At 46.1% G+C, this 27,544-nt stretch overlaps 10 protein-coding genes across 10 annotated transcripts; 5 read left to right on the top strand and 5 right to left on the bottom strand.

The window, feature by feature from the left end:
- Window positions 1–1,159: 1,159 nt before the first annotated feature.
- Window positions 1,160–2,060, bottom strand: N7483_008085 (pyrroline-5-carboxylate reductase family protein; the record flags this gene model as incomplete). Its single annotated transcript, XM_057091522.1, has 2 exons — window positions 1,160–1,452; window positions 1,511–2,060. The coding sequence occupies 2 exons, from the start codon at window positions 2,058–2,060 to the stop codon at window positions 1,160–1,162; spliced, it is 843 nt and encodes a 280-aa protein (XP_056946263.1).
- Window positions 2,061–2,734: 674 nt separating this feature from the next.
- On the top strand, window positions 2,735–3,545 carry N7483_008084 (uncharacterized protein; the record flags this gene model as incomplete). Its single annotated transcript, XM_057091521.1, has 5 exons — window positions 2,735–2,808; window positions 2,859–2,923; window positions 2,976–3,139; window positions 3,199–3,307; window positions 3,466–3,545. The coding sequence occupies 5 exons, from the start codon at window positions 2,735–2,737 to the stop codon at window positions 3,543–3,545; spliced, it is 492 nt and encodes a 163-aa protein (XP_056946262.1).
- A 943-nt stretch (window positions 3,546–4,488) lies between these two features.
- Window positions 4,489–6,434, bottom strand: N7483_008083 (FAD binding domain protein; the record flags this gene model as incomplete). Its single annotated transcript, XM_057091520.1, has 2 exons — window positions 4,489–4,500; window positions 4,554–6,434. The coding sequence occupies 2 exons, from the start codon at window positions 6,432–6,434 to the stop codon at window positions 4,489–4,491; spliced, it is 1,893 nt and encodes a 630-aa protein (XP_056946261.1).
- A 1,882-nt stretch (window positions 6,435–8,316) lies between these two features.
- N7483_008082 (putative GABA permease) lies at window positions 8,317–10,238 on the bottom strand (the record flags this gene model as incomplete). The annotated part of the gene is made up of 7 exons (XM_057091519.1): window positions 8,317–8,754; window positions 8,809–9,134; window positions 9,188–9,589; window positions 9,647–9,729; window positions 9,838–9,897; window positions 9,947–10,017; window positions 10,068–10,238. 7 exons carry the CDS (start codon window positions 10,236–10,238, stop codon window positions 8,317–8,319), a joined length of 1,551 nt encoding a protein of 516 aa, XP_056946260.1.
- A 1,518-nt stretch (window positions 10,239–11,756) lies between these two features.
- Window positions 11,757–13,524, top strand: N7483_008081 (uncharacterized protein; the record flags this gene model as incomplete). Its single annotated transcript, XM_057091518.1, has 5 exons — window positions 11,757–11,951; window positions 12,015–12,119; window positions 12,170–12,394; window positions 12,468–12,610; window positions 12,702–13,524. 5 exons carry the CDS (start codon window positions 11,757–11,759, stop codon window positions 13,522–13,524), a joined length of 1,491 nt encoding a protein of 496 aa, XP_056946259.1.
- Window positions 13,525–13,695: 171 nt separating this feature from the next.
- N7483_008080 (glycoside hydrolase family 47 protein) lies at window positions 13,696–15,596 on the bottom strand (the record flags this gene model as incomplete). Its single annotated transcript, XM_057091517.1, has 3 exons — window positions 13,696–13,741; window positions 13,794–14,051; window positions 14,110–15,596. The coding sequence occupies 3 exons, from the start codon at window positions 15,594–15,596 to the stop codon at window positions 13,696–13,698; spliced, it is 1,791 nt and encodes a 596-aa protein (XP_056946258.1).
- A 1,526-nt stretch (window positions 15,597–17,122) lies between these two features.
- On the top strand, window positions 17,123–18,168 carry N7483_008079 (uncharacterized protein; the record flags this gene model as incomplete). Its single annotated transcript, XM_057091516.1, has 2 exons — window positions 17,123–17,136; window positions 17,190–18,168. 2 exons carry the CDS (start codon window positions 17,123–17,125, stop codon window positions 18,166–18,168), a joined length of 993 nt encoding a protein of 330 aa, XP_056946257.1.
- A 336-nt stretch (window positions 18,169–18,504) lies between these two features.
- On the bottom strand, window positions 18,505–19,408 carry N7483_008078 (calmodulin; the record flags this gene model as incomplete). Its single annotated transcript, XM_057091515.1, has 6 exons — window positions 18,505–18,539; window positions 18,618–18,830; window positions 18,901–19,026; window positions 19,110–19,125; window positions 19,196–19,252; window positions 19,406–19,408. The coding sequence occupies 6 exons, from the start codon at window positions 19,406–19,408 to the stop codon at window positions 18,505–18,507; spliced, it is 450 nt and encodes a 149-aa protein (XP_056946256.1).
- A 1,404-nt stretch (window positions 19,409–20,812) lies between these two features.
- Window positions 20,813–22,236, top strand: N7483_008077 (nucleoside transmembrane transporter FUN26; the record flags this gene model as incomplete). Its single annotated transcript, XM_057091514.1, has 2 exons — window positions 20,813–20,973; window positions 21,060–22,236. The coding sequence occupies 2 exons, from the start codon at window positions 20,813–20,815 to the stop codon at window positions 22,234–22,236; spliced, it is 1,338 nt and encodes a 445-aa protein (XP_056946255.1).
- Window positions 22,237–23,491: 1,255 nt separating this feature from the next.
- N7483_008076 (uncharacterized protein) lies at window positions 23,492–23,752 on the top strand (the record flags this gene model as incomplete). The annotated part of the gene is made up of 1 exon (XM_057091513.1): window positions 23,492–23,752. The coding sequence occupies one exon, from the start codon at window positions 23,492–23,494 to the stop codon at window positions 23,750–23,752; it is 261 nt and encodes an 86-aa protein (XP_056946254.1).
- Between the last annotated feature and the right edge of the window lie 3,792 nt (window positions 23,753–27,544).

The raw sequence follows: 27,544 nt of genomic DNA, 5'->3' as shown, positions 1-27,544 counted from the left end.
CAAAAAGGAGTTAATCTATGTGTCCCAACCTCCTGGTTTCTGGGAGACGATGAGATCCGCTATAGAAACCTTGTAAACAACTTCCCCCCATGTGCAACTCCACACTGGACTTTCAAAGCCTATATGAACTTCAATAATGAGTCTAGCGCATACAAAATTCCCTAGTTCCGAGTAACTGACTCCTCTCATGTACGGAGTACAGGGTATGAAGTACCATGTCCACCTGGGCGTACTCCAGGGCTGGCACGTACCACCAGAAGGTTCCAAGGTCCCAAGGTTAACACGAACTCATGGTTACATATGTATATGATTCATGTGGGTTTGAATTGCCAGTTGTTTTGCATCTCTGCATCTCTACTCCGTACATCCTGAGCGATCTGCAGACCGCTCCCTCGGTTCCCGATGTCGATGTCAGTGCTCCCGATCTAGGATGATCAGCCCCATGCAGGGGACTGAATCTTGAATCTCTTGGACTCTGTGGCTCACATTTTTGATCTCCAATCGGCCGGTATCACGTTTGTTTCTCCGTGTACTCCGCAAAACACTCATTCTGAGTAAGGATTCCACGATTCCACGATTCCACGATTCCACCGAAATTCTGAGTTCATCCCTGTCGGCCCGGCGCTTATGCAGACATGTACCGGGCGGGTGTGACTCGATCCCCGTGAATTGGTGGGACAATGAATATTGGCATCCATCTGAATTAAACTAGGCACATGCACTGGCACCTGGGTGCACTGACAGTATTGAAATCTTAATGATATCAACTTTTTAAATCAATAGTTCAAGTTTTAACATCAAATGAGATCGATTTACTTGGAATGGATTTATCCAATCTACACCGTATATCTCATTTACGAAACACTTCTAAGGTTGAGTACTCCGTGCAACTTGAACCGTGCAACATTGGCATCTGGAACATCCAGGTCAACTGTTTTTTTTTGCTTCTGTCAGTCAATATTGATAGGTAAGACCATCTAGATGCCCAGCGGTGAATCATATCTATCGATATATCAGGTTAAACGATGTATTCAAACTTAAATCTTCTTCAATATCCTGCACATGTGCACTTCGGAGACATAAACCGCATTGTGACACGTTTCATTCGAACCTTGAAATAATCAAGACTTTTATTGCCTGATATCATGATATCATCTATCTATTTAGCACCAAGCTCCGCAGATCGTGCAGTAGCCGCCTGAACAGCCTTATCAACAATCTCCTTGAAGCCCTGAGCCTCAAAGGACTGCAACGCAGCATATGTAGTTCCGTTAGGACTAGTAACATTCTTGCGTAGTTGACTAGGCTCATCGGAAGACTCAACCAGCATTTTACCAGCGCCCAAACAAGTCTGCGTAGCGAGACGAGTAGCCTGTTCTTGCGGCAAACCAAGAGCAGTAGCACTAGCCACGAGGTGCTCCACCATAGCGAAAAAGTAGGCCGGGCCAGATCCTAAAGGAAATGTTAATATCAATTGATAAGTCACACATGCTGAGTTATTCCCACATACCCGAAAGACCAGTCACAACATCCAGAAGTTCCTCCTTATCCACCCACTCCGTCGCCTTACTAACACTGCTCAACAACGAGTTGACGAGCTCCTTCTCCTCAGCCGAAACATCGGCACTAGCAAAAGCGCCCGAGGCACCTTCACCAACAAGGGCAGGGGTATTAGGCATAACACGGACAACATGAGCAGAGCGACCATCGGTAGTGCGCGACCACTCTTCGAGACTGCTAAGGGTGATTCCAGCAGCAATGCTAACAACAACGGGCAAAGAAGCGCGCCGAGTCCAGGAAGCGCCTAGTTCCTCACAGACGCCCTTAGTAACCTGAGGCTTAACAGCAATGATGACGATATCGGAGTTAGCGCCTGCCTCAGCGTTATTGGTGGTGGTTTGCACGCCGACGGCAGCAAGCTTTTCGCGGTTGACGTCCCACGGCTCGGAGACGATGATGTTTTGCTTGTTGACACCCTTGGCGACGAGACCGCCAATGATGGCGGACGCCATGTTGCCGCCACCAATAAAGGCGATTTTGCTGTCTTGAAGAGAAGGCATTGTGGTTGTTGTTTAATGTTCTGAAGTGGACTGTTGCCGTTGATGTTGGAAATTCCCCCACTTGAATGGCTTATCGGAGGTGGGGCAATATGCAGAACTGGACCCGATATCGGTTGAGGGGAAAGAGCTATTCAATGTTTGAATGTTTAATGTACAGGGAAATGACTCTTTTATATTTAAGTTATTTTAATAGTCATCTTTGGTCAATTCACCCCGCAAAATATCAATTCGTGACACATCCTTGTTAACCCCACCATCACGTCAATCCTTATCGTCCGCCCGGGCCGGTCAGCCGGGATCAAAATATCACAATCAGACTATGGAGTAACTTGAAGTCTAGGTGACGGCGAAAAGGTCACGATTGTGCATGGTCTTCTGGTGGTCTTTTGAGGGGAAATCGTCCCTCGTGTTGGAGCATCAAATACAGCAATGTTCAAGTTCAAGTTGGGTATAGCGCCCTTACAGGAGTAAACTATTCATCACACATCGACGCCGTCACCCAGTTTTGTAGCAAGAAATAGCATCAAAAAAGTTATGAAATTATGGCTTGAGAATGTACAGTAAGATCAAAATTAACCCTCTAGCGCCTTGTTCAACTCCTTCTGGTAGTCCTCTTGGGCCTTGTGCAGATCCTTCTGCAAGTCCTCCATATCTTTCCGCAAATCCTTCATCTTATGATGAGAGGCACCCTGCTGCATGTGTTGAGAAATGCGATTAATCTTGTCCTGAAGTTCTTCAACCTCCTCCTGTCTCTTCATCACAGACTTCTTATTGTGATGCAACTGATCCAGTGGATAGAATTGACTTGGCGGGTATGCACCTTGAGGATATTGTCCGTAACCCGCTTGTGGGTATTGTTGCGGGTAGCCCTGGGGAGGATGGTTCATTTCATTCTGATGCTGGTGCTTCTTATAGGCATCTTGAGCAAGGGAACCAGCAATCGCACCACCGATGGTTCCAAGGAAGCCGTGATTGGCTTTGTGGCCAGCGAAACCACCGACAGCACCACCGGCGAGGGCACCGGCAAAACCACGCTCATCACCCTGGGCTTCGCCAGGGGCGGTCTGTTGCTGCTGCTCGTAAGGCTGGTTGTATTGAAGTTGACCCTGAGGGTACTGATTCTGAGGCTCTGCCCCAGGTGGGTACTGTTGCGGATATGATTGTTGATAGGCCTGGGGAGGGCTCTGGGGAGGTGGAGGCCCTTGAGGGTAGCCACTGGCATTCCCATTTTGGGAGGAAGTTCCATAGTAATCTGCGTTCATTATTGCTAGCAGGAATTGAGAAGCTTCAACTTGGACTTGAAGGTAGAATGTTGAAAAGTAATGGATGCTGAGTATTCTATCAAATTCCACAGGGGACCAAGTACCTTTAAATATTTCAAGTTAAATGTAAGAACCTTGTCTAGCTCAAAATATCCACTTACCCTTCAAGGAAGATACTGCGACGAAATGTCAAAGCTTTGTCCTTCATTGGGCCACATTTTAGCCCCCATCAACCTCGCACTCATTTTCGCCCCAACATCTTGTGCCGTGATGTCTCATCTCCAGGGCTATGTCAGTGGCTGTGTCTCTTTTTTTAATTCAGGCAATTTCGTCATTCTGCGATATATGTATGCTGATGCATTGATTCCAATACTGACTTGAGTAAGTCTAGACTTTGTATCTAATTTATCCTGCCAATTTTAGTTGCTGATGAAGCTTTAGATGAATAGCAGATCATCAACAGGTATGGTTGTCTGGTTTGCTGTCAAGTCCATACTAAGTACCTAGGTAGGAACCTGTACTTGATCGATGCTGGTTTCTTTATCACGAAGCTAGTACATATATTGGCTTCTACTATTGGATATTGATCAGTATTAACTATCGTTTCTACTAACTACTAGGTACCTATTTAGGCAAGTAATTCGATCGTTCAAACAGAGTCTCGAAGTTAATAATTTAGGCATTGATGATATCATTATGCACACATATGCATGTGATTGATTTAATTCGTAATGTAGATATACAAGATGAAAAGTCATATAATGTGGAATGTATGAATGTATATACATGCTTTCCTTTTCAATCCCATAAGAGGAACGAACATGTGCAACGAGAGGCGGTATAAGACCTGTAGGCTCGAAATATAAAATGTGAAAGAATAACAGAAACTGCCCGCTAAAATACATACATAAAAAGGGTACCATGGTGATTAGGCAGAAGTACATAGAGATCTATCTCAATGCACATACCAGTCACACCAACGATAAAAGAAATGAAAGGCACAACTGGTGTGCAAATGCAGTTCTGTTATTTTTGGTGAAATGTCGAATAAAGAAATAAATGTGCAAGGTGTAAAATGCAAAAATTGTAAAATGTCCATAACGCCGTTTCGCCCCGGGGGCTGGTACATAGTCAACAATTGCTGAGTGGCAACTTTTTTTTGATGATCACCAAGTTTCCTGGGGGCCTGATTAGTGACATATTAGAACCGAGTAACTCCGAATAAACTTACAGCAATGTACTGTCCAGCTTCCTTCTTACTTTGCCAGAAGCGCTCTGCTTCCTGGGCATTCAAGTTACCCTTCGCCATGGAAACCTCGATAAGAGCAGCCTCCACACCCTCACCCATGCCCTTGCCGCTACCGCAGACAAAAACACGACCGTCAAGAGCGTTAATCACATACCAGACCAAGTCAGCCTGGTGACGGACCTCTTCTTGAACGTAGCGACTTTCACCGCGACGGCTCTGTACAACTGTGCGCACCTTGTCCTCATGCACACCCCACTCACCACTGTAAAGCTCATCAAGGAGTGAGTCACGTACACCCTGCAGAACCCAGACCTTGTTGGCACAGTTTGCAGACTGCAGACGACGCTGGACAAATCCACGGAACGGAGCGATACCAACACCCGCACCGATAAGAAGCATGGGTCCATCAGATGCGAAACGTGTAGCGAGTGGGTTTGCCATTAAGCCACGGAACATGGGGACAAAAAGTTCAAGCTTCTCGCCAGCGGCTTCGGCCTTAATAGCCCGCTGAGCAAGCTGCTCCAAGTAACCCGAGCTCACACCAGTGCGATTACCACCGCGCCAATCCTCAGACTCAGCGACGGTCACCGCAACCTCGACCAATCGACGGCATTCAGTGCCCTTGAAGCGACAAGAGATCAAGGGATCTTGAGACAAGGAGTAGAAGCGGGGCATAAGGGTGTTCAGTACGGAGAGAAGGTGGTCAAGAGGTGGTTGGGATGAGGGGAAGGCGTGTAACAGTTGGACAAGGCTGATGTAAGAGCTTGTACGAAGGTCACAGAAGGCACCCTGGCCCTGTGCAGATGAAAGGTACTCAAGCACCTTCTTTTCATTTGGTTCAGTGGTGTATTCTGCCAGAAGACGGAAGAGAGCCTTGGTCGGGGCATAACTTTGAATATCTGAGCACCAGCTTAGAACCTCGCGACGAGTTGTAATCAGTTCACGTGGCTTGTCGTCACCCCAAATGGTCGGCCAGCGACCTGTGGTAGTGCGCATAAGAACCTTCTTATCACGCATTGACCTCGGCACACACAAAAGATCCAGAATATCTTCAACATCTTCGTCCTTATTCTTCGGGCACACACCAATGGCTCCTCCAACGACAAAATCCACCATTCCACTCTCAGCAGGGTAGTCAGTGACATCAATATCGAAGTGGTAGGTGCGCTTCTCCGCACCACCCTTGGTCAACTCACGTGCATGATGAAGAGGGGCTCGGTAAACCTCATAAGGAGGATGGGGCTGCACGAACTGCGGGGGGTGATCTGATGGCCCCGAGGGCAAATCCCGGGCTGATGCGGGGGCGGGCGAAAAGAAGACAGTCTTCTCGGGGAGTGTGGCAATGTTCGAAAGATCACTATCCAGAGTGAGGAGGTTGAGATTTAAATCCAGACTGGCAAAAGCCTTATTGTCCGGGGCCGTAATGGAATTGAATCCAGAGATTGGTCCATCCAGAGGCTGCAGTGGCCGACCTCGGCAACAACCTCCGCCGCAGCACATAGACTGGATTTTTTGCGTGCCACCTGTACCAACATTTTCCAACACCCTTCTCATATCCTCTGAGTTCTGGGAGATCAGAACTGTGGAAGCTCGTCGCTGTCGGCCATGGGGCTTCACAGAGAGGTGTTCCTCTTCACTCTGGGTATCGGGAGGTGTGATTGGGGTTGAGGGCGATTCCGAGCCATTGGAGTCTGAGTCTTGGGATGTTTGCAAGCCATTGAAAGTGAAGTCTGTGATTGATAGAGATCGAACGCCACGCGGCTCTTCTGGGATTGGGTTATCTGGGTGAGAGGTCGAGGACACGGGAATCTCTGGGAAGGTGCTCTTCCGGGGGCGACCCGAGACGATAGTTGCCGACGGCATGACTGGAGCAATGGCGTGAACTATGGGGGAATATAGGAATTAGTTGGAAGGACCAAGAAGAAGTCGAGAAGAGGAACATGCCCATGGGAGTGAAAAAGAACTGAGGATAGGTGGAGACCGGAACCGATAAAGAATCTGATTACGAGCACAGAACGGGGCTGTTTTTTAAACTGGGGAGAAAGGGATTGAGGTGGGATGAGGATGGAGGCAGTGGATCCGGGTTCAAATGAAATGAGGTCCGAGGACAGAAAAAAATTACGGGAAGTACAAGCCGAGATGAGAATTATCTGATTTTGCCACATTCCTCGTATTATATGCCCCCCGTGCTCAGGTGGACATCTGGTAGATTGAAATAATTTACGGGAAATCATTTTACGCGAACTCGAACATCTGGGTCAACGGGGGAATACACTACTGAATTTAGTCAATTTAGTAAATCTAGTGGAATCGAACTCCAGTTTTGACCCTCTTAGGATCGACGGTGCATTACCTTGTAGACCAGTCGGGGGCGTTGGAGTGGTCATCTTCTTAATAGATTACGCCTCCATAACCCGCGAACGAGAATAGCCGAAGACGGATACCGACCGGATCTAAACTGAACCGTCGCACTGCCGGAGTCAATGAGGCCATATTGTCTCAAGGATTAATATCATGATGATATATTAGTTATAAGACTCCCTGAAATGATCATTTGTTTTATTATAATTAAACCGAAAAAAGGAGTTCAATGGTATTTATTGTCTGAAATCAAGTGGGCCGACACCGGCTCCCTCAACCGATTAGGTAATATAATCCACTTATCAATCAATCAGATAGCGCAGTCCCGATCATGTGACTCGGAATAATCACCGACTGCCTTATCTGATTCGTTGAAATGTATTATTTTGTTTTACTTCAAATGTTTGTTTTGGGTTAGACGAAATGGATCATGAATCTACTCTCATTTCCCCCTTTTCTATATTAGATCACACCATCTAATGGATCAGTCCACTTGCCGACTCGTCTTACTCGTATACATTACTCATAGTGCTGGTTAGTGGGTACTTTGTACAAAGTACTTCGTAAAGTCCCTATATGCATGGAGTACCTCGATCTGCCCCTTGAAATCGGAATTCCCAACCATTGGGGACAGGGTGGATTAGCCGTTACCAAACAGTGGGTCATTCGAAATTCCAGAACCCAGAGAAGGGGGCGAGGCTCCTCTCTGGAGGATCCTCTAGACTAATAGAGAAACTAGAAAAATAGAATATTAATATAAAAAAGAAATTTGAAAAGGGAGATACACAGCTCGAAATACTTCGTAGCTTTGGAACCGGTTTCGGAACTCTACCATCCAGTGTCGCGAGATGGCCTAAATGACAGGGATGATTCCTTCAGCTGAGTTCCCGTGTCTATCAAATGTTGACGCAAGGAATTTTAATCTGATAACTTTGATCAGCGCCTAAGCGGGACAAAGTGGACACACATGTGCAACATTGAACTGGACCTTCACCCTTTTCGTCGGGTTCCTCCGTACCTATTCAAGTGACTTCCATAACTCATGTAAACATGTTTGGAACTAACTTTGTCACGTCATATTACATGAATATTCGGCGTCTGGTTGGGACAAGACAGCTGAAGTGGAGTTTCGTTGCATAAGTTGAGGGAGTTTGACCGAACATCTGAAGGTAAATAACAAGCTCTAGGTCATTGAGGTAAAATTCGGTATTCGCAATAATGAACGTGACCGCATATCTATCATCATCACGTCATCGCAACATGTAAATGCCAGACAAAAAGTAAATACATTAAACCGATCAAAAAGATCAGAAGTGAAAATTCCATCGGCCTCGAAGAAATGCCGTTGAAAATGCCGGCTGAACACTGGTATTTCCACGGATATCTACATCCCGTCTCTTTTGACCAATGCAACGGGCGGAATGAAACGATGCCGCCCTCTTACCCAATAATAAATCATTGCCATTCCAATGACGCCAATATACATCACCACACTCCAGTTCATCGTCTCAAGTGTCACAGGTGTGTACAAGGGGAAGAACGCAAATGCAAAGATCGGGAGAAGAAACGCCAAGGCTCCAAAGTTGATCGCCAGACCGAATCGGCCCAACGTCCAACGATGAGGTGGGAGTGGCTCGCCACGGAGTCGCTTGAGAAAGACACAACCAATCGACACGATATATGCGGACATGAGCGATGTGATAGTCAATGAGATGACCGCGTTGAGGGCTGCTTCGGAACCAATGTTGATCAGGGAGAGGAGGACAGTGATCCCCAACGAGACCATCACAGCATTGAGGGGGATATTCCAACCCGGTGTAACCTGCCAATGCAGTCAGCTATTTGGAAGATATCGCATTTGACTCAATTCACTTACATATGCGAAGAAGGATGAGAATGGAATTCCTTCGTCTCGGGCAAAAGACCACAGTTGTCGTGATGCTGTCGCTACTTCTGTAATGGTACTGGCAGTCAAGGTGATGACAAGGACTGCTGTCATGGCATTGGTGGCGGGGAGACTACCAGTCGTGTTATAAAAGATCTGGATAAATGGAAATCCAGTCGGGGTCTCTAATACGCTGTCCACCTCACCGAGGGTGAAACATAAGGTGACCAGCATGATGAATCCTAGAACTCCGTTGACCGCTACAGACGACATCATTGCCTTGGGCAATGTCTCCGAGGCGTCTTTTATTTCCTCTGCTATAATGATGTCAGTCGCGCGCTCATATTTGAGGAATCCACTTCATGCTTACACATATGGACAGAGCAGTCATAGCCCAACATGGACGTGATGGTAGTGGAGAGTCCAACCAGAGTCGCCATGCCCGCATTATTCCATCCACCCCCATTGTTAAAATGGGTGAACACTGCACGGGCATTATTACGTGGGGCCAGCACCCATAGAGGAATGATAATAGCAAAGAGACCGAGAACATGGATGATCAGAATCAATCCTTCGACAAACGGCAAATTCTTGGCCAAGAAGGTATTGAACAAGATCGAGAATGTCGAGATACCAATGACCAGCATAGTCCCATGCCATCTTTGAAAATCATAATCTGGATAATTTAGAACAATCAGGCCTTGGATAATCGTGCCAGCCAAATATGCGATAGAGACGATGGCACATTGCCAGCCCATCGCAGAGAGCCACCCTAGAGCATGGAACCTGATCAGTCTATGACAAAATCAATTATCTTGGGATCGCGTACCTGTCATATAGCTGAGGAATTTTTGACCTCGTCGTGGAGCAAATTCCGATACCCAGTGATATTGACCACCCGCAGTTGGCGCCCTAGATCAAACATCAGCAATGATCAATGCAGATCATACATGAAAACGACTCACATCGAGGCCATCTCAGCTATACTAGCATATACCAGAGTGAAACCTATCGACACACCGATGAACCCCCCAAATCAATCCCGCCGTGCCACCATCTGTCAGTCCAGAAGATAGTAATCTATACTCAAGTCAGTACTGCGTACAGGACTAGGTAGAGCTATACTCACGTCAATATAACCTCCCAGGTACAGATAAGAGTACAACCAAATCCGACAATCGAAATAAATCGAAAATTCCTCTAAACAATATTAGCTAGGTTCACCTACAGACGAACTTGAAGTCACATACGCGAAGAACCTGCACGCGTCCCAGTGAAGTCATATCCCGCTGATCAGCCACAGTACCCATATAACGAGGCGCGACGAGCCCCTTCTGGGCTGTTGACGTAAAATCCTCCACATCATCGGTCGCAGTCGAACTCATGACAGAATCATCCCTCTGTCTGTGAAATATAGGCATGTTTGGACAAACACCAGAGAATGTTTCTTTGAACTCAGAAACCCCACAAACGAGATAAAACACAAACTTGAATTGAAGAACAGACCAACTCAATATGCTGTGTTAATTTCCGAATAACTGCATGTGCAGTCTGCGACGCAATCACTCCGATATAAGAAAGTCAAACCCCTGGTCTTTGGCAGGGCACCAACAAACGAAGATAACTAAATGGAGTAAGTCTATTCCGTGAGAGTGGAAGCAAGATTCAGTTTTCTTTGTCTTTTGCATATCTCGGGCGCTGGATGTCACATAGCGTGGGAGCGACGTGGCAGGAAAATCCCAGCCATGTGGGAATTCAAGTGAGATTCATTTGACACACCGATGTTAATGTTTTCGATTTTAATTCTATTGAGCTTTGGCCACTTGATTCATTTTTTGGTGATTCGTATCCCTTGAATTCAAATAGGCCGGAGAATGGGCTATGAAGCAGCAAGCTATCCGGCGCCTTGCATGAAGGGGAGGGATCTTGCAGCTCTTCCAGCGGGCAACTAACTAATTAAAATTTATATTCACCCTCCATTAAATCAGTCATGTTTAGCTTTAATTATCTTATCCATATCGGGGACTCAAGTCTTTGTTGTTGTTTTTCTTAATTCAGCGCATTGCAGCCTTTCTTTGTTCGGTTAGAATCCTGAAACTTGAAAGTGGTTAGTATATTTGCTTTTTTCAAGATCACCAATTAATCTTGGCATACGATTGACGATCATAGGCATTCAAATTGTTTATGATCCATCACACAATATAGACCCCTTGGTCAACTCTATTCAAGCCCCTATGCCCCAACCCGCCGGATGCGCTCTCCCTCACATGTTTGTCTGTAGCGTGGATCTAACATGGCCTATCGGCGATCTGCCACATATCCACGAGTACATAGTCCGCATATTGATCGACACACAAATGCAGAATGGCAGTTGTCGCGAGGCTAGATGTGCTCGATGGCCGGTGGCACGACGTGAGGAGTCACGGCCCCCATTTTGATGATACGAAGATACGAACGAGTGAGATACACAACAGCAACGATCATGCATGATATTGGTGTGTTACTTTACTCTCATTCTCTCGTGGGAAGGGATGGTCAATAATTTGCCACGAAGGTTTACTCATACTGCATGTATCCACAGGAAGATCTGGTGTTATCAAACATGAGAGTCGGGTCTACGGAGTAGTCCGTACAGGTCAAAGTTGTGATTCTCCACATCAACACATGGTTAATGGAGGATCTGAAGAAGATCCACATTGATAAATGCGTCTGACTATATGCTGATGGGTCACATACTCAGCTATCCGGTATATACTCACTGGTCTCCCGAAATCGAGACCATTCTACCCAAGCTCTCAATACCCACCCGATCAACAAACATTTGAACCAGATGGATATTTTACTTCCAGTCAATTGACTTGACTAAGTCATAGCTGGCTCTGTCACTTACATGATACGACTAAGCGCTGGCAGAAGATCCCCCAAACCAAGTCCCTGCCATGGGCCCCTACGTGCCTCCAGGCCAATCGCCACCATTTGAGGTAGTCGATGACCTTCACCACGGAGCATTGATTATTATATCTACAGCACTGGGCCTAGTAGTCTCACTTGCCTGCTTTTTAATCCGACTTTATGTGAGGTTAATGTTAATTCCGCCGTTCGCACGAGATGACTTTGTCCTACTGGGCGCAACAGTGAGTTTATAGCCCGAGTCCTATTTCGTTTAGAAAGCTCCTAACTAACAGTATGTATACTAGGTATTCGGAGTCATCCAGTCGATCCTAGTATTCTTCGCCTGTTCAAGAGGATTCGGCACATCACTCTCCCTACTTAGAGAGAACCGACTAAACCAGATCCAAGATGTACGTGCGATATTTATTCCCATTTTCGAGTCGAAACTCAACTCAAACAGTTAATGGCCACAAGCGATGTATTCGCTTTAGTAGTAATCTACCTCTCGAAATGCTGCGTCATCGCAATCTACCTTCGCCTCACACCACAAAAACCACATAATAAAGCGTCTTGGGCTACTCTCGCCCTTTGCACTGCCTGGCTGATTCCTGCTATTCTCATATTATTGATTGGCTGCGAGTTGAATAGACCCTGGAGGTTGCAAGGTGGACAATGTCATAATTTGGTAAGTGGAACACATCCAGTCTGGTTTGAACAAAATAGACCAACATCAGTCGCTAACAATTATACTGTTCTAGTTTAAGCGATGGCAATTCATAGCAGCAGTCGACATAATCACCGAACTCATAATCTTTTTCTTAGCTGTCGCACTACTGGAAGGTCTCTTCATGTCAATAAAACGCAAGCTAGGAATCGGCTTCGCATTTATGTTCCGGTTTCCGTATGTACCAAGAACCATCTAGCGGGATCAAAACAACAAATCCATCTCCCATCATTTGAACGTATGACAAGACTAACAACTATTTGCATAGTCTCATAATATTTACACTCCTCCACATCTCCACCCTCCACACTACGCTAAAAGAAAACGACATCACCCTCGCCGCCGTTAGACCCTCCATGTGGCTACAAGCACAAATGCACTATTCCCTGGTCGCATGCAGCGTATTCTGTCTTCGACCCTTCATGGCAGCCGTGAGCACAAATTATGGGACAGCGGGAGACACGAATCTTGAGAGTAGTGTGTCAGCGTCACGATCACGCGAGACGAAGGGGAGTTCGAACTCGAATTCCAAAGTGGCGGGATCAAATTCAGCGTCTCGATCTGGGTCTTTCTCTCGGGTTCGGAGAAAGAGAGCTGGGACCAGTGTTTCAAGAGTGCTGAGATCGGGGTCAAAAGAGGAGCTTTGTCGGGATCATTATGTGCATGGCGGAGTCGGTGATGGGGATGTAATATACTTGGACACTGGTCGAGATGGGTTGAAGAGACGATCGCCGGTTCCTGGACAAAGTGTGAAGGAGTGTGACGTGGAGGTGCAAGCTCCGCTGCGACGATCTCTTTTCCCACTTTCTGGGGCTAATGTCAAGACTGATAAAGGGAAGGTTGGAGGAAGGGGGACGGGGACAGGGTCTACACTGGAGTTTGAGCCTGGTTCTGATTGTATTGAACTGATGCCACAGTTGCATAGGCAGTATGGACGTCCAGAGGAGACGGCGTCAACTGACGGCGATGTTCCAGAGAAGATGGTTATTCGGAAGGATGTTGCATACTCGGTTGAGTTTGAGTATGATGATGAAACACCAGGACAGAGGGTTTCGAAGCAGAGTTCCACTGATGCGATGGCTTATGTGTAACTTGAAAGTTTCTCATCTTACACTGGCAGCATATAGAAATGAAGGGTTGGACAAACGGTCCATAATGATCATGCTCTATTACTCTATCATTGAATCGATATGCGCTCTAGAAAACAAATACATGAACCTGAACGCCCCATCGCCAGACTATGCACAGAAATCAACAGAACGCTAAATATACCCAGAAGTTCGCTTAAAGGGGTGTGCCTCGGTACTCCTATACAACGCATTAGTCTCAATCTTATAATATAACCACCAAGTTCACTTACAAGACATATTCATCCAAGCTGACAAGATCTGGCTCAGAGAAAATGAGGTATAGATACTTGAGCGTCTCGGCAAGCCAGTAACTCTCCATCCGGTCATCCATTTTCGACACAGGATCACGAACATCGTCGATAGCCGAGTGTCCGTACTTGGTGCGAGTATTTCTTTGGATATTCTGGAACATGCGCCAAGCTGAATCCTGGAGGGTCTTATCACCCGTGATTCGGTACATGTAAAACATGGATTCAAGTGCCTCCGGTCTAGAATTTGTCAGTTTTCCGGCGTAAACAAAATCAATATGAGAAAGATTCAACTTACCTCAGTTTGTACGAAGGGTCCTTCGCTGAGACCATTCCAGGAGGCACTCCCTCCTTGGCAATCATTATCTGCGCCTCCCGAACATGCTTATGGTACTGAAGAGGCTCCTGAAGTACCGACTCATACCATCGGTTCTCGTCCCATGGACACTCATCCATATCTGCACAGGGAGTAAACTGGAATTTTTCAGGCATGATACCCGTTGGCATCGAGTCATACGCCCAGATACAACCATCCGTGAGTCCACGAGCGATGGCCAAATCCTCGGGGCGGTTAAACACCTTAGCTGCAAGACCCACAGTGCCACCGAGGAAACACTTCAAATGATCTGAGCGGTGGACAATTTCATGAGCGTTTTCATTCCCGACTATCAAATCCGAAGTGAAGAGGATCTTCTTATCCTCGTCCTTGGTAACAGCACGGAATAGCAAGTTGTCTTTGATCGCATCCAGGGCACGCATGTACATCTTCTTATACTGATCTGTCTGCGCACCGAGAATGATATGCTCTTTAGGAAGGTATTCATACGCCGAATCTGCACACCCACCGATTGAGAACTCGTCTCCGGTGAAGTCCATACGCAGGGCATCAATAGAAACAGGCCATAAGCCGGGAACGCTGGTAGTCATCTGATTTTTGTCCAATTCATCTGTAATGCGCTGCACAGCATCATAGTATTTTGGATCATTGGTCAATTGAGTCAAACGAGTAAACTCTAGCGTAAAGGATCCAAGCTCAGCCAGGTTAGTATTGGTCTTGGGTTCAATGACCTGGCCTATAGCGGATCGGCCCCATCTCCAGCGCACCTGGGGCATGTGATTCTTTGTGTCAAAGGCATGGTAAATCATGTCACCGAGTTCCTCTGCCTTCTGCAGCAGAATTGGGTATTTTCCTTCCGTGAGGTCGTGAGCTGCGATCAACCCACCCATGTACCTGATAACAATCTCGAACACATTGACCTCTGAACTGAATGTGGTCGTAAAGTCAATTTGCTCCAATGCTTCCAGCGCAATGTGCAACTCATCATCCAGGCCCATGATAATCAATGTATCCAAAGAGTCCACCAAAGTGGCACCCCATCCACTGAAGGAGTCTTCGAACTTCCCACTGACAGGCCTAACCTCATCACGGAGCCATGCATGGTTTTTGTATCCATCCCAAGCATGCAGAAATTCCCTCTTAACAGCCTTCTGTCTTTGTGTTCTTGTTCGGCGCTCAAACCAAGCCTCCGGTCCGAATTCGTACTGGATGCGAGGCAGTGGAGCTGGGTTCTTCGGTAATGGGATATGTGAATTTATAGGATATATTGTGCGCGCGTCGGCCATGTGAATGGTATTTTTTCGAGTGTCCGGGTTTATGACTGGTTTTGGTCTTCGGTTGAATAGCCATGGCGAGGGGCTGAAGAATATTTGAAATAGAAAGAAATATGCGACGAGTAAAAGAAAGACTGCGGTGGTCAATGACCGACCCCTGCGCTTAGGGATCATAATGAAGGACGGGGAGCGAAGGTAGGATTCGATGTTCGAAAAGCGAATTGGATTTTATAAAATCGCGTTCATACGCGGGGAATGAAAAGGAGAGAATGAGCTGCAAGGAGCTTGGTCGACCTAGAAAGGGTATAAAAGAAGAAATGAATGACTTAGAAGAACGTCGCGACGAAATTCCCCATCATACGGGGTGGAATGGTGAATTGAAGAGAATGACAGTCCAGGGATTAAGAAAAGACAGGCGATGCTGGATGAAAATCACGTCAGTGGGGAAAGACATGGTCAGTGTTACTACATATGGCAGGATTACGAGGTCTAGAGCTCCATTGATCGCCGGGACCCATTTGATATGAAGCTTCCATTCGCGGGAATATGGGGGAATGGTGACAGAGAATGAACAGATCAACGGTGATTGGCCCTCATGTCAGGGATGCTGCATACTGTATGCCAGACAGAGCAGCTTTGCGTGGCAAATATGTAGAGCAGTTCTTGATCTTGTATGATGCGTCGCAAGATCTCCCCAAATGATCTTGCAATGCCTGTTCAAACGATAGGGCGTTAATATAATCCATGCCACAGCCTTGCCTAGACTCTGAGTCAGGGTGGCTTTGTTGCCTATCAGCATCAAGCATCTCACGTCAGACCCACACATCCCCTGAATGTGCCCGATTAGGTGGAGAGGCAGTTGATCCAAAGGATCCATTGTGGCGGAGTCTGATACGGAATAGCGATCTTAATTAACTCGAATTTGATCTGTCAAGACTGAGAGGCAGTGTGATATGCATGTAATACTCTGTATGGAGTAACTGGATGAATAACAGCCTCAATCAGGGTTGATATGTCGAGTTTGAAGGTAATTGGCAGGTTCGAACATGCAACTGCGAAGTGGGAGGCAACTCACGCGAGCTATTGGGGCCGCGACCGCCACTCCCAGCCGTGTCTCACTACGCTGCAATTACATAAGGGGTTCCTTTTGATTTTCCAGGGTCCTTTTCGCACTTCTTTGCTGTTGGAAGACTTGCGTAATTTTAATATAAAAAATCTATATTTATATGTGGAGTTGATTTATGGAAACTGTACCATAGAGCCAAGTTCATGCGTGTGGTAGAATAATTATGTTTGACATCAAGACAAACACTTATGTTTGCTCTGTTTGCAACTACCTCGAGACAAGGAAATGATATCTCGACTTCATTTGTATAACATCAACACCTGTCTATAATGTAAGGATACACTCTGAACTAGAGTAAAATTCGATGTTCTAACGTGAGCAACAGATACCCAGTTGAGATCCCTATATGGGCCAGCCTTGACCTCACGTCAAATTTCAAGGTTCTTCTTTCACGCCAGCACGACATTCTCAATCTGTTCTAAACATTGAGCATATAATATTCAACCGAAAGAGGATATACAATATTCCGACCTTTATTTTATTGGGCCTGTCAATATCTACTGGAACATTTGAATTCCGGGCCTTGAATCCCATTCCTATATACCCGGGCACAGAACCCAGAGATATCTGCACCATGCCAGTCACAGGGTAAGACACACCGACCTATCGCCAAACTTCAACTTTAAATAACCTTAAAATAGAGTCTACTTCATCCCAGCACACCCCAACCATACACAATCAGCAGGGGTAATCGCCGAGCGTCTCCGCTCCGCCTATCCAGATGAAGACCTCAGCCCAGCAGGCCGCTGGTCCCTAGAGCAAAAATTGATGCGAGACACACCCAGTCTTCTCCCCGCATCAGCAAACCCAGCTGCAGGCAAACCACGCTATATGCAATTTCTCTATTTAACGCATTACCCGAAGCAGGGGTTCGTGTATACCTCTGAGCCTACAGATAAACCCTTTCACCCACCTTCAGCTACAGGGCCAGGGAGCGCAAATGTCACGCCTGTTCCTCAGGGCATTGCCCAAGCTCCAACGCCAGGGTCAGCACCGTCTACACAGTCACTCTCTCAATCTCAGTCTCAATCTACAATGAGCAATAGCTTCACGGCTAGCGCCGATGTCCCACCAATGCTAATGACCATTCTCCCAATGCAATCTTACAGCATGCTTTTCCAGCATGTTGTCTACGCCTGTCAGCCCTTCTGGGCGCACCGTCTTACCGTATCAGTGCAGCAAGGTGTGATCTACGATGTTGGTGACTTCCGTGTGAGAGTGGGTGAGGTGCGACAAACTTTTCCCGTTGCGCGGTCACGCGGCATAGTAGTCGAGGTTGAGTGGCGGGGTCCTACCCTTTTAGATACATTGGGCTCTTCTCAGTCAGGCTCTGGTTCCGGTCTTGGAAACGGAGAGCAAAATGCTGATTCGGGGATTGATGTTGATTTCGTTATCGAGGAGGCGGATATTGACGCGGAGGTCGCAGCTACAGCGGAACTGATTAAAGAGTTCTGGACCAGAATTGGTGTTCCCGGTGCTAGAGAGGCGATCCTTGTTCCTGGATTCGGGAAGGAAGTTAAGGAGAGATTACGGGGGAAGAAGGTGGAGGGTGATGCGGATCTTTATGCGGGAACCGATCTTGCGAGGCAGTATATGGAGGTTTTGCGATTTAATCGATAAACTAGCATTCCACAAAGATTATACCCGCGACTGCAGGTACTACAGTCCTACTATCCTAATTGATAGAGCTTATATGTAAGGTATGCTCAATGATGCAACATTGAATTCATAGCCTACACTATGACGAACGCACCAAATCTTCCACCAAATCCTGAACGTGTTATCTGCATTTCAAATTGCACGCTTGATCATGAATCATCCAAGATAAAGCCTAAAGAGAAGTATAGACTACAAAAGACCGGTATGAGGAAACTGAAAAGGAGAAAGAGAAAACGTCATCGTTGGCAAACCGGCGACTGAGCTAAAGATGGACAAAAATATTGGTGACATAACGGTTTATTTTTGCATCATGAGCTGGACGAACTCGTTGTCTGTGATAAATTAGTATGGGTTCTCAATCACTGGGGACTCGCTCATAAGCTCCCAGGGTCATGTTCATGGTCACGTACAGTCAATCCGACCATCACCATCCTGATCAGCCTCACGGATCATCTCGTCCACCTCGTCGTCGGTCAGCTTCTCGCCAATGGAGGTCATGACGTGGCGCAGCTCGGCGGCGGAGATGAAACCGTTATTATCGCGATCGAACACCTTGAATGCCTCACGGATCTCCTCCTCGGAGTCGGTGTCCTTCATCTTACGGGCCATCATGGTAAGGAACTCTGTGAGAGGTGTCAATACTGAGCTGAAAGGAAAAGGGAATCGAGCTTGTCGAGGATATAGGGGCCGTACCAGGGAAATCAATGGTGCCGTTGTTGTCAGCGTCAACCTCGTTAATCATGTCCTGCAGCTCAGACTCGGAAGGGTTCTGGCCGAGGGAACGCATAACGGTACCCAGCTCCTTAGTGGTGATCTGGCCTATAATTCATCCAACTCAGTTATTTATTCTTTCAATGGGCGTGATAATCGGGTCCGCAGATCTCGGTAACGGTCGCACTCACCATCGCCATCCTTGTCCTATTATGACGAGTATGTATTAGTATTGAATTTAATTCACAGTATTCAATGCAAAGATTTAAGAACTTACAAACAAGGAAAATGCCTCCTTGTACTCGGAGACTTGCTCTTCGGTCAGGGAATCAGCCTAGATTTGGAACGTGCAGTCAGCCACCATTTCTCCGACCGCATTTATTTGCTGCCCCGCAAAGCGGGAAAGTCATTTGCATTATCTGCCTTGCTGAAGGACAAGGAGATAAATAGTAAAAAGAACCCATAAGGTAAAAAAAGGAGAACATACCATGGTGAAAATGTATGAAGAATGGAGAAAGGTTGGAGGGGTTGAGTGGGGAGAGAAGAAGTTAAGGGGGGGCCAGCCTTACAGAGATGTACATGGTACACAAAAATAGTGTGCCTGACAAGTACACCACTCACAGTGTGAGATTAAGAAGGCGGTGAGTCTCATAATAAACACCAACTGAACAACCTCCTCTCCTCCTTCTCTCCTCCTTCTCTATACACAGGGCTGAAACTTTTCTCTCAGCTGAAAATTCCAGTGGACCTGAAGGATCCAATTAGCTCCGAGGACAGTGTACCTCATCCAATCCGCTATTCCTGAAACTAGTCGATAGGGCGAATCTTGGCGTCTGGGCTGACAATGACCACTTAAAAAGCTTGGTCGGCTACTATCTATCCATAGTGCTATTCAACCCCTGTCACTTCTCAAAGCTCCAGGATGGTGCAATCAACCCCGCATTTGAGAATGAGACGGGCAAGGTTACTCCGGTAGGCCACTCCACTTTACCTCAAGTGATTATGGATATCTACAATTGAGGAGATACAAGAATCCCAGCCATGCGAACACCTTCCAAGGTTCCTAGCACAAAGTTCAAATACTACAACCTTGGAGGTATAGAGCTGGCATTTCTGGTTCTTTGATTGATTAATATGGCTTCTACAATAAGTTGAGATTGGAATATTAAGTTGTTGAATATTCAGGTCTATTATAATGTGAATATTGGCCTATCTAGTAAAAATGTAGTACTATTGATACATATGCGCTCTGAGGTAATACATGCACGAAGTTCGAGTCGTTTCACATATTGCCTCATGATTCAAGTTATCACATGCACGTGCCCATAATACGTACTTTTGTCCAAACTGTTGCAAGCATCTTTGTTTACCAAGATTGCCCCAATATTGGCAATTTCAAGTTTGCTATTATTATCTATTCTAACCTGGGAATACTCCATGGCCCATATTATATCGGGACAACTCTGAGAGCCGGAATTCCAACTTGTATGTGAACTTGAATTTATTTTCTCCCATTCAAACATGCTACATACTAGGTAGTGGTACATACATGCCTCCACCTGGGCATGTATGTATCCGAGGTCAACTTAGTAGTTCACCCACAAACTCTGCACTTTGGATCATGATAGGTATCACCTGAATAACCAAGATTCTCCAGGGTGACTCCTGATCAAAAGATACTAAGAATTTCAAATATTTCAAGTCAGCTGCATAGATTGAAGCATTGTGCATACGAGGTCGCCTTGTCCGCAATTAGTCATGTGGATCTTCGGGCCCCGGGCCGCGGATATCCCCGCTGATTCATCCAACGTCACCTCAGTCCTCAGTCCTCAATGATTCTGGTCACTTTCTTAGAGCCAATTCTTTGAAACAGGATTAACCTCCTGTACTGAAGATGGATCGCATATGTAGAATCATATCGGACTCGGCATATGAGCCGTTGGAGGATCAGGATGATGATGCTGAGGATCATGCCCAGCGGCCACCATTGAACCGCTTCTCATGGTTCGAATATGGTGTTTTCTCCCTCTTGGGAGTTGCCATGCTATGGGCCTGGTAGGTAATTTATCTGAGCAAGGAATCCTCGGAAAACTTCAATCACATTATCATTACCGTTGAATTCAATCTAATCTCTTACATAGGAACATGTTCTTGGCTGCCGCCCCATATTTCCATGATCGCTTTGGATCAAGCGAATGGCTCGCAACACATTATCAATCCTCGATCCTGTCCGTTTCAACCGTCACCAACCTCGTCACAGCATACACACTGGCCCGAAAACAAAAGAACGTCTCATACCCAAGGCGCGTGACGGTCTCCCTCGTCTTGAACTGTACCATCTTCACTCTCCTGGCCTTTTCGACCATTGCACTCAGAGATATCTCAGCCTCGGCATACTTCAGTTTCTTGATGGTCATGGTACTTGGTGCAAGTCTGGCCACAGGGCTTAATCAGAATGGCGTCTTTGCCTACGTTGCAGGCTTTGGTTGGGAGGAGTATACACAGGCTATCATGGGTGGCCAGGGTGTAGCCGGTGTGTTACCCTGTATCGCACAGATTCTCTCTGTCCTGGTAGTTCCGAGGAGAGCTTCCCGCGATCAAGAGACGCATGCATCGCCCAAATCCGCATTCATCTACTTTTTGACTGCGACCGCTGTGTCGGTGCTGACTCTGTTCGCCTTTCTTTATCTCCTCAAAAAGCGACCTCACACGCGGCCCAAGTCTCGAGGAGATGACGAGGATGAGGACGTGAATCTAGTCGATCATGACCACAGCCATAATAAGACCGTGAGCCTATGGACTCTATTCAACAAGCTGAGATATTTATCTATTGCTGTCTTCCTCTGTTTCACCATTACCATGATGTCATTCCCGGTCTATACTTCTGAAATCCTGTCAGTCAATGATCCGGAGAAGTCTCGACTCTACGATCCATCCGTCTTCATTCCATTGGGATTCCTGTTCTGGAACGTAGGAGATCTCGGTGGAAGGATACTTGTGTCGAGTCCCAGACTCTCTCTCGCCCACCGCCCACGGCTCGCTTTTATCTTTTCCATTGCACGAATTGGTTTCGTTCCGCTTTACTTGCTCTGCAATGTTAACGGCCGAGGCGCGTTTGTGTCCAGTGACTTTTTCTACCTCTTCATTGTACAGCTCTTCTTCGGAATCACCAATGGATACCTAGTTTCGAGCTGCATGATGGGCGCGAGTTATTGGGTTGCCGATGATGAGCGAGAGGCAGCTGGTGGCTTCATGAGTATGATGCTTGTTGGAGGGCTGGCGGCTGGTAGCTTGTTGAGTTTCCTTCTGGCCAGTTAGACAAGAGTTATTGTAAATGAGCAATGTAGATTTCTTTTTATATCTTACTTGAACATTTGAATGCTATTCATCAGGAGCTACTATAGTAAGTAACTCGTTAATGCACATACTTCTTATTTAGTAGTTAATTCTGTCTGTACTTCTGAGCTTCGATAGAACCCTGAGATAATAAGCAATCTAATATTTAAATCAAACAATCTAAGAAAGGCTTTGACTTCAAGTTGACATCATGATATGAGTCCGAGTCAACAACTAATATTCATTCATATTCAAATATTTGATTGTTGTTTAACTCTTCCCTACTCTCTCACTGTGACTATTTGATAACAAAAATCATGATTGATTACTTGAACCAGATACCACCGCAAGTCTTATTCTTATGACTATTTCAAAGTTCAAAGTTCAAAGATTAAGTATTTCTCTTCCACGTTTATTACAACTTACGCTTATTCTACTACTCCTACTTGAATCCTACCTCTCTTCTTCATTCTCCAACCCTTTGGAAGTTCAACAGCATCACGGGTCTGGTATACCGAGTTTCGAGATACAGTGAAAGATGCAAGGATCGACACGGACTCGCACGTACCGCCACTTGTGCAAGGCCTCTTAAAACGGTATACAAAGAATCGGGCCACTATTCTCCCATTCTCCTATCCTTGGCGCAGGCGGGTGAACTGAGATGTCGGGAGTCCATCGGCAAATTTGCTATGTCAGCGAGCAAGCATGCACACGGCATTCTGTCTTGGGAAACCCCCCTGGACCAAGCACAAGGGGTAAGAATCGAGGCTACGCGCCTGCCGCGGGCCCTGTCCCAAGATAAACCCTCTACAAATCTTTCAACGCTCCTAGAGCACCGGGAAGGATATTCATATGGCATCTAGAATCCCACCGCCACTTCATTGCTCTGCTTTCACAATAATGTGGAAGGGCCACTGCCTTGGTCATAAGACAGCAAGAACAGAAGCAGCATGGGCAGAATACATCATGGTGTAAGTAAATGAGCTCAGCTATGGTTTGAAGAGTTTAAATCAGTCAATCAACAAGCAATCATGCCCATCAACTAATCTTTGAGACAATGAAGCAGCATGAGACTCGTTCTCGATCTCGCCCGTGATACTTTCAATAATTAGCATTATGACGACGAAGAATGGATCTTCGTGATCGGCAACCCGCAGACCTAGTGGAGATTGGCTCGAATAATGCTTCTACTCACTGGTAGATCAAACAAGACTAGTGGGTGTGCTAAGAATTGGAGATGACTCTGAAGTCCGCGAAGATTGACGAGAAGAGTTGCGGCGGCTACGCTTCGCCTAGTGAGAAGTGGGCGGCATCATCTTTTACTTGTTCATGCTACCTTCTTGGCCTTGAACACGATGATCCTGCTCGTCAACAAGCCATTGCGACCAATATTGACCTCGCAATTACGTCCTTGTCCCGAAAAAAAGAGACGATTGCGAATCCGACACCGCACGTTGACTCCGCTTCATCTTGGGCGCTATGGTGTCAGCGTCAGTAACCACTCTGCAAGCGACTAATACACACAAAGCACGAAGGGTAATATTAGAATTCCGCTCAACCTATGATCCCCAAGGAAATGAGGTCGCAGTGAGATGCGACACTTTGGAAAAGGCCCAGTCCATGTTGTGTGCTATCAATTTGAGATTACAACGTCCTCCTGTCCTCCTGTGATGCATATATCTGAGATGTGGTTTCTATCATCTCCACGCAGCTAAGGAAGGAGAACAGTACTTTTTGAGATGTAAAAGAGTTCGAGAAGACCTATATTAACTAGAGGTATGATGGCTGGGATTAGCTTCGCGAGGTAAACAATGGATTCAGCCTCTGTGGGCCTATGCCCCAGTCAAGAACTAGTGGCGGGGCATGAAATCCAAATCACCGGAAAGCCTGATTACAGGGTATGGTACATATGAATGCGTATGTGGGTGATTATAGCATGAAGCAAAACAAATATCCCGGCGCCGTGAATGTGCAAGCGAAGGAGGACAGTTCCTTTATCAAAAATGATAAATGGATCTGCAAATACTCCAAGCGCTCAATCCAAGTCATACTGCAGGCGGAGATTGCAGGATGCGTGGTCTCCAAAGCACACAATGCCCCAAGTGCATGCTGCCTGGCTTTGTAAGAGGAGACCGAAACATAATTATTCAAGAATGGATTCGTTCCACCTTGTCGTCGCGCATCCGATCTCAACAATCGCCTATCATTCAGCACTCTCGGGTATCACCAAACATCTCATGACCTGTTTTAAGAAGAAGGCGTGGGCCGGACTTTCGGTGGAGGCGCTGCGGCCTGGTCATCGCGCCCTTGCAGATGATCTTTTTAATCGCTGATTCAACATTCCATGCCATGAAAGTGTGCTATAATGTCTAGGAGAAAACCCTTGGTTTGATGTTTGCCTTTATTGGTGAGATACCACGATATCCTCGCATTGAAGATACAAGGGGAAGGAACTGAGTCTGCCCTTCTTTCAAGCACGAGATCCGAGAGAAGCGCCTTGGACCATACCCGTCTCCCATGCCCGTCTCACTTTTCAGATTCCGTTCTGGCCAACAACAGTTTTAAGACATGATATCATGATATCTCTGAGTAATTTAAAGTAGGGACACTTCCTTACCATGGTGTGGTTTCCATACTGCAGACTCTGGCACTCTGCAGATCCACCAGAATGGGGGAAAGGTCTACTCAATTGCAGAGTTATACTATGGCGACGGCAGGACGAAACCGCCAGTGGAAACAGCGGCTAATGCGCTCTTTGTCAGGCATCTCGTGAGATTTCACAATCTTTAAGTGCCTCAACAGCAGGACCGGTTGCTTAAGCTCAATGAGCTCCCATAAAGAGGTCGGAGAAGAGAATAATGAGACCGATGATTAGGCCCATCAGTGTATGTGCCCTTCAACAGTTTCAGGCAGACCCATCCTACTTGTTACTGTTTCTTTCAATTATTTCCTCTTGCCCTCCAAGATGGTGTGTTCTTTTATATTCCTATCCTGAAAGAACCTCTTCTGCGTGGCCACGAGATACACCCACCAGAAAGCAGATAAACCTCAAAACTATCATACTCTCATGAGGCTCACAGCTTCGAGTCCTATTTTCGCCCCTGTTGGCGTCATTTTTCCTCTTTGAGCAGGTCTTGGGGTTTTGTGAGGCCATCAACCCCATTTTGAACTATAGTAAGTCGTTCAAGCTCACTCATCACGAAAGTATCTGCGATTCTTGTATCAATATATGATGGGAAATTTCTCAAGGCGTCGAATTCTGACTAGCTCAACCAGCACTATTCATGGTCAACATATCTGTGCCCCAAGGTTTCATGTTGATCATGTGGTGAACTCAGTTTTAGCAGTGACTCGCCTGCTCACAACCTTAAGACCAGGCATTTCTGTTTCTCCTCCCAACCCAAGTTGAGGCACTTCGAGCCACACTAGATTTCATGGAATCTTCACCTGGGCAGTCAGATTTATGTGCTTGGATATCAAGTCAGTCTGCCAAGGTACGCGTGCGAAAGACAAATCGACATGATTTATGAAGGAGAGTGACATCCACGTTGGTCGACTTATCAGTTACATATCAACAACGAGAAAATTGCTGAAAGACAGCCTGAATACCGTTGGTATTTAAATGAGCAACAACTCTCACTGCTCAGGTGTCGAAGTCAGTATGTCGGAATCCACACATGGGCATCGAAGGGCTTGAATATATCTATTTCTCTGAGTCGCAACCTCCAAAGAAACACAGCCAGCCTTCAAGTTGGTCTACCAATTTGTCTATCCCACCGCCGGCGTGATACTAAATAACCTGGTTATCCCATTCAACTGTTGAGAATCTCTCTGGCCGATAAAGCTCTGTAGAGTTCCCACCAAGCAGCTCCTTTGTGTCAAGTGTCAAATTATTCTCATTCCGCAAAGCCTTTCAAGCATTGGATTGAGACATGACACTATTGCTGCTGTTGTGTTCTGCAGGCTGTAGCACTTTTGTACTCTCTCACGGTTAGCACCATCAATATGAAATCACTTTCTCCCAAATACATTACCAAATAATAAAGTTTTTCTCGGAAGTCCGGAAATGGGATACATACGTGTGAAAAAAAACATTATTGTATGCATTATGTAGTGGAAGGAAGAACTTTCTATTGTGAATTAGATGCACAGAGAGCTTGAGGTGGAGATATCAGCATTTCTGGTAGGAAATGAGTAGAAACTGTAACCTTAGAAAGCAATTTTTTAATTGAATTCAGACACCATCGCATGCCACTGCAAAGCACTTCATTCATTGCTCGTTGGTCGTTCTCCATAGTAGCTGTATAAGCATCGAGTTGCCTGATTTGGATCCGATCTGATTGAATACGGAGGAATCTTGATTACTAGTATTTCCTGAATGTTTGAAGTCAATGGAGGGAGGATGTTTGGGCTCTGTTTGTTTTTTCAATCGTTTTATGTGGTTCAAGAAACCTTTTACGAGCATGGCGTCACGCTCTGCCTTCTTGCGAGTAGCTTTGGCTTTCTTAAATCTGGTGTCATCCCTATGATCTGAGAGTCAGATTAGCATTTCATCTCGGAATATTTGTGCATCAGATGTATAACTTCTTTGCGTTGTTCTTTGATCCCTTAGACCATTGCTTGTCTTCTTCGGTAGATTTCTTCTGATCTTCGGCGACTTTCTTCTGGTTTGCGGCGTCAGCTTTCTACATCACTGCTTGGATGAGTGTAAATTGAACGAATCAACGATCAAATAAAGCATGTTGATCTCCAGAGCTAGCTTCTTCAAGGAAATGGGAGTGAGAGATACATAAACCTTTGTATCTGGATTCCAATATCGGGAATCAACTTCTTGCTTCCTTGGCGGGAGAAGACTCATTGAAAGCTTGGGAAAGGAAGTTGTGGAATGGCGATTTGGAATGAAAGTTGAATGAGTAGTGAGACGAAAATTAGAAGTGAGAGTAGAACGGGCTTTCATTGACGACGAGCCTCAGGATGAGCGTTGGTGAAAGTATAGTTGTGGGCGTGTTAACTGGTAGGTATCGAGATGAGTTTGCCGATAGGCGTCGTAATTTGCGGAGTCATAGGTAGGATGAAACGTGAGAAAGTCATTGTACTAGTAGTACCTAATAATCTTAGTAATACCTAGGTAGTCGTAGTGATCCTTGTAGTCATTTTCGTAGTACCAGTTGTAGTAACAACTGTAGTAGTAGGAATAGCGACGGGCATAGCGACAGGCATCATCATTCAGATGATCCATGATGAAATGAGAGATGAGAAGAAACTTTCGAGCCCTGGAGTGAGAGCCCTC

Source organism: Penicillium malachiteum (assembly GCF_028827825.1).
Source record: "Penicillium malachiteum strain IBT 17515 chromosome Unknown utg000003l:1.0-4950554.0:1.0-4952489.0, whole genome shotgun sequence".
Classification (NCBI taxonomy): domain Eukaryota; kingdom Fungi; phylum Ascomycota; class Eurotiomycetes; order Eurotiales; family Aspergillaceae; genus Penicillium; species Penicillium malachiteum.
This window is presented reverse-complemented; position numbering and strand designations above follow the sequence as displayed.